The 10,120-nt window shown below is 37.1% G+C and overlaps 1 protein-coding gene across 1 annotated transcript; it reads left to right on the plus strand.

The window, feature by feature from the left end:
• Positions 1 to 2,773: 2,773 nt before the first annotated feature.
• On the plus strand, positions 2,774 to 4,862 carry LOC125192399 (putative F-box protein At2g02030). The gene is made up of 3 exons (XM_048089940.2): positions 2,774 to 2,915; positions 3,464 to 3,552; positions 3,653 to 4,862. The coding sequence occupies exons 2-3, from the start codon at positions 3,475 to 3,477 to the stop codon at positions 4,784 to 4,786; spliced, it is 1,212 nt and encodes a 403-aa protein (XP_047945897.1). The 5' UTR covers positions 2,774 to 2,915; positions 3,464 to 3,474; the 3' UTR covers positions 4,787 to 4,862.
• Positions 4,863 to 10,120: the final 5,258 nt, after the last annotated feature.

Here is a 10,120-nt window from a genome sequence, read left to right on the forward strand (position 1 = left end):
AATTAAAAGTGGGTAGAAAACGGATATAATTTTTTGGGAAGTGCGAAAATATTTTTTTATTTAAAAACATTTTTTTAAATAAATTTCGAATTTTTTTTAAAAATAAAAATAAAAAAACGAATTTGCCAATGGCATTGCCACGTAGAGCTGCTCAGCGGCACGGACGTGCTCTTAGCTAAGAGCAGCGCCGTGCCGCTGGCACGGACGGAAAAGCTCCAGCGGCGGACGGACGACACCGTGCTCAGCGGCACGGACGGACGAGCAGCGTCCTCTTGACCGCTGCGGATGCTCTAAATAAATAGATAAAAAAGTAAGAGAGGGGAAAGGTAGAGAGAATAAAGTATAAAGTGAATAAAGTAGAGAGAATAAAGTAAGAGAGAGTAAAGTTAGAAAGATGAAAAAGTTACCGTATAAGGAAACGACTCAACTATGAAGAAACTTCTCGAAATAGTAAAATGACTCAACTATGAAGAAACGAAGGGAGCATATTTAAAATCACTAAATGCTACTCCTTCCGTCCCTGAAAATTTATCACAATTTTTTATTTTTATCTATTCTATAAATTTATTACATTTCACTTTTTACCATTCTTAAGAGCATCCGCAATGGTCGGTAGGCCAGCCATAGGCCAGCCATTCTCTCCTCTGCCACGTCAGCAACACTAAAAAAACCACCTGCCACGTCAGATTTAGGCCAGCCATAGGCCAGCCGCAATAAAAACAATTCAAAATATACTACATTTACGGAATTAAAATTACGATTAAAATACGAAATTAAATTTAGACACGTGTACGGGAAAATTCATTAATTGCATTTTAAAAAGTTACATAGATAAAAAAAAAGTACATGCATAATAAAGAAAAAAAACTATCGTCGTGCAGTCCTCCGTGCCCACAACTCTTCAATTATATCCTTTTGGAGTTGAATATGAGCATCCACTTGGCGCATGCTGGCAAATTCCTTGAGTCGGCCGGCTTCATCGAGGGGTACCCCCTGTCGCACACTAGGGGTGGCCGTTCCGTGGCTTGGACCGGCTTCATCGTCACTGACCCAACTAGTCAGTTGTACGCCTTCGTCTTCGACGATCATGTTGTGCAGGATAATGCAGGCGTACATTATCTCGGAAACGCATCCGACATCCCACAAACGCGTTGGGCCCTTGATTGCCGCCCATCGAGACTGGAGCACACCAAATGCGCGCTCCACGTCCTTGCGCGCCGACTCCTGTCGTTGCGCAAAGTAGGCCTTCTTTTCATCACTTGTTTGTCGGATCGTCTTCACAAAGACCGGCCACCGAGGGTATATCCCATCCGCCAAGTAGTAGCCCATATCATGCCGGTTGCCGTTGGCCACGAATGAGACGGCTGGACCGACGCCCTGGCACTTCTCGTTGAAGAGGGGAGACGAGTTCAGGACGTTGAGGTCGTTGTTCGACCCGGCTACCCCAAAATACGCATGCCAGATCCACAGCCGGTAATCAGCTACGGCCTCGAGGATTATCGTGGGGTTCTTTGACTTGTAGCCGGTCGTGTAGGCCCCCTTCCAGGCAGTCGGATAGTTCTTCCACTCCCAATGCATACAGTCTATGCTGCCTAACATCCCGGGGAACCCATGCTTCTCCCCGTGCATCTGCATCAAATTCTGACAATCTTCGGGAGTAGGGCTTCGAAGGTACTGCTCACCGAAAATGCTGATCACGCCCCCACAGAACTCCTTCAGACATTTCAGGGCTGACGACTCACCGATGTGGAGGTACTCATCCCACATGTCTGCCGCGCCTCCGTAGGCCAACTGCCTGATTGCCGCCGTGCACTTTTGGATAGGGGTGTGGCCGGGTCTGCCAGCCGCATCGTGCTTGAAGCGGAAACACATATATTGACGCTCCAATGCCCTAACGATGCGCATAAACAACTCCCTGCGCATTCTGAAACGCCGCCGGAACATGTTGGCGGGAAACCGCGGGTACTCTGCAAAGTAGTCCTCGTACAGCCGCTGATGTGCAGCTACGTGATCCCGATCAATCACTGCTCGGTGGTGGACAACTGGTGGAGGAGGGCGAGGTATCGCCTGCTGTTCCACCATACGCATGTACCGCTCCATCCCGCGGTTCATGTAGGCCTCCATAGCCTCGTTCATCCTCCGTTCGTACTCCTCAGGATCCCCACTACTACCGCTACTGCTACTACCCGCGTGATCCATCGCTCGATGATGCTCTTGAACAGAAAGTTAGAGAGAGAAAAAACTCGTTAAAACAAGTGGTGCAAATGAAAATGAAACGAAAATCGCGTTTATATAGGTTTTAAAAAAAAAAAAAAAAATCGGAAAACACCGCTGGTCGATCGGGCCCCTGCAATGGCGGCTAGCCGATCGGCCAGCGGATCGGCTAGCGACGAGCGATCGGCCAGCCCACGCCGATGCGCTCGCCGATTTCGCGCTGGCCGGTCGCAATGGTTCGGCTAGCCGATCGGCTAGCGCGACGAATCGGCTAGCCGGTCGCTAGCCGACCATTGCGGATGCTCTAATAGTGGATCTCTACACGGTCCGGATTACCTAATTCTTTTCCTAGACCATCTCTTGCTCCACTCTTCACAAACATAAGTAATGGGTCCACCATCATATGTTTGTGAGGAGTGGAGCAGAAGATGGTGTAAGAAAAGAATTATGTGATCCGGACTGCTCTCTACATTCCACTGTATCATTCTCATTCATATTTTATGGCCCACTAAATTAAACCCACCAATTCTGTGGGCCGAATTACAATTTTGTGGCCCAATTACAATTTGTTCGTACGAGTTGTGCCCTAATTCTTCCCCAATTCTCACGTCGCTCATTCTCAAATTCTCGCTCCGCCTGCTCCGCCGCCGGTCTCTCGCTGCGCCACCGCTCCTCCTCGTCTCTTCGCCTCTTATAATCAAGTCAGTCTGCTATCCACAAGAGTTAACTGATAAAATTTCTTTTGCAATTTGGAATATTTGATGATTTTGATTTCGTACAGATTTAGGTCTTTTGAATTTGATTCCCTAGCTTTGCACGCATGTTACTGATAGGGTTGAATAAATATGAATTCATTGCACCAGCATTAATCATAATCAAGGATGTAGCTTATTCTGATATCATCGCCTGCAACTTGTTAATATCTAATTGAACACACTGACTGCTAATCAAGGATGTAATTTTTGGAGTTAGTAATTGCTGAATTAGGTTGATGAATCAATTACAGATTGTGTTATGTTGCTAAATTTATATGCAAGTTGTAAAATTAGTAAGCATTATGCCCAAATAATGGCAAGTGAGAAAGGCTTTGTAGTTTAAAAATGAGGATCTGGTATTGAATTCTGGGAGGGAAAGAGAGAGTGAAGAGTGCAACCAATAAAGAATGATTTCAGGCTTGATGAGAGCAAGATGATAGGTATTTGTTTGATAGTTTTGTAAATACTTGATTTTTCATTGTATTACTCCATAGGGCGGCGGTGAATGAATTGCAGCGGAAGAAGAAAGATGAGTGCAGAACTGGTGGCAGATGACCAGTGTAAACCTTTCTCACAGCATAAGGTTTTTCTTTTTCATTTATATGTTATTTTTTTCAAGGATTATCTTAAGTTCTTTAAAACCGATGTATAAACCTTCATATTTGAATTGTTCTTTTATGAAGGATGATCTGTATCTACCGCAAGAATTATGCAAAGATATCCTAAGCAGACTTCCGATCAGAAGTATTTTGAGGTTTAAGTGCGTTTACAAACCATGGCGCAATCTGATAGAAGGGGGTGAGTTTGCGACGTCGTATACTGTGAAACCATGCTTGGCTTTCAATTATGGTATGGGGTACGGAGTGTGTGATGAGACCTTCCAGCCACTTCTCCGATTCAACTTCCCTCGATGCGATAAAGGTTCACGTCGTGCTGTAATTAATTCAGCTAATGGTTTGCTCTTGGTGAGGAATGGATGCAATACTATTCTCTCTGTATGCAATCCAATGACTTGTGAGTGTATCGAGCTTCCTCCTCTGATGACACTTATGAATAGTGAGTATCGTAACGGTAGAGGAGTGATACTCGGATTTGGAGTGAGCAAATTAAGTGGACAATATAAGATTGTATCGATTAGTGAATATTCTAGGGCATCAAGGTCATCCTATTGCGAGATATACACCCTAGAAAGCGGAGGAGGGTTGTGGAGAAGCATCACAACACCAGCAGTAGGTAGCCTTATACCAGGCCTTGGTATTGCTGCATTTTTAAACGGAAATCTTCATTGGATGGCATCTGGTTCCAAGGAATCCGGATATGGGGGATATAATTCTGAGGAGAATCTCTTGGTTTGTCGTTGCTTTGATCTTGAAACGGAGATCTTTACTAGTTTTTCTCTTCCTCATGTTGATAATGCCGGGGACAGAGATTTGGCATTTGTAGGTCGACAATATGGTCTATGTGTATTGGAGGACCAGCTATGCTTCTGCGGTATTTTGCAGGCTAATCGTGTTGATATTTGGTGTATGGAAGACTATGGAGACGACAAATCTTGGATAAAGAAATACGCCTTCCTCCAAACAGCGGATATACTTGGACCTGTTCTCCCGCTCAAAGTTTTGGCAAACGATGATTTGTTGTTCGCAGTGCATTCGAAAAATCAACTATTTATCTACTCCAAAAATGCTCAAACTGTGACAGGTGGTCTTCTTAAACCATTTTTATGTCGTTCTTCCTATGTTGCCATTTATACCCCAAATTTTCTTTCCCTCAAAGCCATGGGCATTCATAATGTTCAAGCATTGAGTTTTGATTAGGCTATAAATATGTCTGTATCAAAGATTCTTGTAATATTCTATTTTGTCTATTAGGTCCTTAATGTTTCTACTTTTATCTCGTTAGATCATTTGATCATATTTATGCTGCTCCATCCCTGCTATAAATTCAACACATTTTGTTGTAATGGGGGAGTGTCCACTAAGGGATCTTGACCACTAAAGTAGTCTCAAGTATGTCTAATAAAAAATTGAAATTATTAATTTGGTAAAATTATGCAACTGATATAAAATTGTACTCCCTCCGTCCGCAAAATGTTGTCCGTGTTTGACTTGGCACGAGTTTTAAGAAATGTGAAGAAAAATGAGAATACATGCCCTATATTTATATTAGTTTTATAATAGAATGTGAGTGTAATGAGTTAGTACTCCCTCCGTCCCACAAAAGATGTCACACTTGTGTGACGACACGGGATTTTAGGAGTTTTGTTTTGTATGTTAAATGGAGAGAGAAAATATAATTTTTATATTTATGTGAGAGAACTTTTTCCAAAAAGGGAAATGTGACATCTTTTGTGAGACAAACTAAAAAGGAAAGTATGACATCTTTTGTGGGACGGAGGGAGTAGAAAATATGGTCTGTTTACCAAAAATAAAAAGAAAAGAAAAGCAAAGTGGACAATATTTTACGGACGGACCAAATTGACAAAACTGGACCACATTTTAAAGACGGAGGGAGTAATTTAGTTTTAAATTCTTTGTTTGATAAGTAAAAAACTAATCAAAAATTGACATAACTGTTAGAAATGAATATTTTTTAATTAGTACTCCGTATTCATCATGTAACTATATTATTTGTCACATATATAAAGATAATTGTGATTAAAAATACAAAATGAGATCTATTTACAGGAACATACTAGGGGCGGACACTACCCTAGACCCTAGTGTATTACAACTACGAACCATGGACCACTAGATCTCGAAATCAATGGACTTGATTAGCAATACACAGACCTTGAAAACTTAAATACATGAAATATAACACAATAAAAATTATTTTTAAATTAAAATACAATAACACAAATGCAATAATATGGTCTTTGGCCAATAATTCGACAAATATAATTTTTTTACTAGCATAATTTGAGTAGTAATATGATTTTTAAGGGGACAAGTTTAATATTACAGCAAATTCTTTATTTTAAAATTTCAAAATAATGTACGTAATTACTTCCAAAATTATAAGAGGATTACTTTAATAGGAGTAGTCAGTTAATTATGATTAGAATTAATTAGAAGCATAGTTTTTCCAATAATGAAAATATTATAAGTACTCTAAATACGATATTCATCTCGATTAGAAATATACATTACATGATTCACAACATTTTCCGGTTAGAATAGGATTAATCAGAAATAAACAAATTAAAAAAACTTAAAGTGAAGGAAGATTTTTTAAGAAATTAGTCTTAATCGAATGCTTCATTAAGGAAAGAATATACACGCATGCATATAACATGATCTTCGGCCAATAATTCAACAAACAAATATTTTACTACTTACATAATTGGAGTAGAAAGATATTTTGAGGGTACAAAGTTTGGCATCATTGTAAATTATTTATTTTAAAATATCAAAATAATACACGTAAGAGAATTAATTTAATAGGAGTGATCAGCTCTAAATATAATTAAAAGAATATTTTGTCCAATATTAATAAATTATGAAAATATTATAAGAACTCTAAATACGATCATATCGATTAGAAATATACTTAAAATAGGATTAATCGCTTATAGATTGATATAAAAATTGATTTTGGTAAAATGTAGTTTTGTAAATTCTTGATTTTTAAATGTACAAAATTGTGGCGGACGACCAATTGAAACCATTCTCAGAGGCCGAGGTTTTTTATTTATTTATTTATATATTATTTTTTCAAGAATTATCTTAAGTTATAGTAACACTTAATATTTGAATTATTCTTTTATGAAGGATGATTTGTATGTACCGAGGAGTGTTATATTGCCAACTCAATGCTTAATTGCTAATTACAACTCAATAATAGCCATTAGATATTCAAATTAAAGGCCTAGATCATCAACTACAAAATGTCAATACGATAAAAAAAAACGTCAATAAGGCTATAGGATTAATTCCAATAAAAATCAATAGGGGTATTAATGTCAAGTTAGTTATAACTAACTTTTAAAAGAAATCCCAAAACTTTAAATTCATATAACATATATCAAATTAAAGATAATTTTATAAGGATTCCAACGATATACTACATGCATATGTTCCGACGTCAAAATTTGAAAAAAAAATCTAGAATTTTCGTATTTTTCGTACACAGGTTAATGTCAATGCAGCTAAGATAATATGTCACTATAAAGCATATACAATGTCAATCCTAAATTTGTGTTGACATTCTCAAAGCATTGTGTTGATATTTTCGAAACACTATATTGACATTTTCATCCAAAACCATAATTTGGCGGTTTTTTTTTTATCTTTTTCGATTTAATTAATAAAAACGAAATTACACGTGGCAAATTGTAGACCACACGTTTTTTAAAATCATGTGGCCTTAAATTAGTTATAGTTAGCAATTAAATGATAGTTAGCAATTGATCACTCCCTCGCAAGAAATATGCAAAGATATCCTAAGCAGACTTCCGATTAGAAGTATTTTGGGGTTTAAGTGCGTTTACAAACCATGGGGCGATCTGATAGAAGGGGGTGACTTTGTGACGTCGTATACTCCAAAACCATGCCTGGCTTTCAGTTATGATTTAGGGTATGCAATCTGCGACGAGACCTTCCAGCCACTCCTTCGATTCAACTTTCCTCGCAACAAAGATTCACGTCGCACTGTAATTACTTCAGCTAATGGTTTGCTTTTGGTGAGGAATGGATGTGATAATGTTCTCTCGGTATGCTATCCAATGACTCATGAGTGTATCGAGCTCCCTCCTCTAAACGAACTAATTTCTCATCGTGTAGAGAGACTCATGCATAGTGAGTATAAAAACGGTAGAGGAGTGGTACTTGGATTTGAAATAAGCAAATTAAGTGGACAATATAAGATTTTATGTGTTAGTGATGAATATAGGTCATGCTATTGCGAGATATACACCCTAGAAAGAGGAGGAGGGTTGTGGAGAAGCATCGCAACACAACCACCAGGTAGACTAATACCGCGCCTTGAAATTGCTGCATTTTTTAACGGAAATCTTCACTGGTTGGTATCTTTTTCCACGAAATTCATTTTTGAGGAATTTGATTCTGAGGGGAATCCCTTTGTTTGTCGTTGCTTTAATCTTGAAACTGAGAGGTTTACTAGGTTTTCTCTTCCTTATGGTGATTATGTTGGCGAAGAAAATTTGGCATTTTTAGATCAACAATATTGGCTATATATCTATATTGGAGGACCAGCTATGCTTCTGCGGTATTTTGCAGTCTAATCATATTGTTATTTGGTGTATGGACGACTATGGAGACGACGAATCTTGGATAAAGAAATATACCTTCGACCAACCACCAGATATATATGGACCTGTTTTCCCGCTCAAAGTTTTTGCAAACGATGATTTGTTGTTTGCAGTTCAAAATCAACTATTTATATACTCCAAAAATACTCAAGCTGTGACAGTCACAGATGGTCTTCTTAAACCATTGTTATGTCTTTCTTCCTATATTACTATTTAGGGATATTGGTACATAAAATCATGAACTTTACTCAAATTTTGGTATTTTCCATGAACTTTAAAATTGGTCTAAAAAATCACAAACTTTATACTTTGTTTGTTATTTCCCATGGCAGCATAAATAAGAAATCTCTGGCAAAAATCTTATTCTACGTGGAATGTTTATAATATTTTAGATTACTTTTAAAGTTCGTGACAAGTAGGATAAAGACTATATGGAAAATCATGTTGATTTAGTAGTGATAAATAGGATAAAAAATACACGGAAGTTGGTTGGATATGGTGATTGAGCCGCCATGGGAAATAACAAACAAAATGTAAAGTTTGTGATTTTATAAGCCAATTTTAAAGTTCATGGGAAATACCAAAAATTGAGCAAAGTTTATGATTTTAGAGACCAATATCCCTACTATTTATACCCCAAATTTTATTTCGCTCAAAACTATGGGCTTTCATAATGTTAAAGCATTGACTTATGATTAGGCTAAACATATCTGAACCATTAATAGATTATTGTAATATTTTTTATAATAGATCCTTACATGTTTTTAGTTTTATTTCATTCGAATCTTTATTTATAAAATTATTAACATTTCCTTTATTTATAATGCAGTATTAGATTAAAATTGCTCCTCCATTCCATTTCCGGCTATAAACTCAACATATTTTGTATAGATTAAAACCCAACAATTGTATTCAACAAAAGAAAATTTTATTACTTACATAAGTATTAGAGTAGAAGGATGATTTTTTAGAGGAAAAGTTTGGCATCGGAAATTTTTTATTTTAAAATTTAAAATGCTATAATACGTAATATATTCCATAATTATAAAATTATTAATCTAATAGGATTATTCAGTTTTAAATAGAATTAGAAAAACAGTTTTTTTCCAATATTAATGGATTATGATTTACAACGTTTTCTCTTTAGGATACAACTGAGCTGCTAATATACTTTTTGTATGCAATTCAGTTACTCGTGAATATGTTTGTTTTCCGCTTTTGTTTACCTATGCCATAGGTTGATAATTGGATTTGGAGTAAGCTGGGCAGTATAAGATTTTAAATGTTGAAGTAGTTTTCGGGTCATATTATCATATGTAGACGCTAGGGGGAGGAGGGTCGATGGAGAAACATCTCTGATTTTGAGGAGAAATCATGGTTTACTGCTTTGATCTTGATACCGAGCTTTTTATCAATTTTTTCTACTACTTTGCGTCTATGATAGTAGCACACATTGCTAATATCGACTTTGTATTTTGGAGGGCTGACAATGTTTATACGATTATTTATGTGATTACATTACTAGTGTTGTTATATGGTGAATGAATAATTGCGGAGATGATAATTCTTTGGTAAAAGAATATATCTTCCACCTACTACAAGATACCGATGGACAAATTTTTCCCTCAAAGTTTTGGACAATGGCGACTTGTAGCACAATGAATTTGCGATGATGTCGCCTATTCATCTACTCCAAAAGGAACAAAGATGTCATGTCACTTAGTCATCTTCATCTATTTACACCTCCATTTATTTCAATATCTCTACTTATATTCAAAGCTTTCTTACGCTAAAATATGTGGAATTCATTCACTTTCACATTTTATTATAAAATTAATATATAAACTAGTATGATCTACGCTACACAAAATTTTTTTGG

The sequence above is a fragment of the Salvia hispanica genome, chromosome 4 (genome assembly GCF_029641045.1).
Source record: "Salvia hispanica isolate PSC_SH4W2 chromosome 4, Shi_PSC_v1, whole genome shotgun sequence".
In the NCBI taxonomy this organism is placed as follows: Eukaryota; Viridiplantae; Streptophyta; class Magnoliopsida; order Lamiales; family Lamiaceae; genus Salvia; species Salvia hispanica.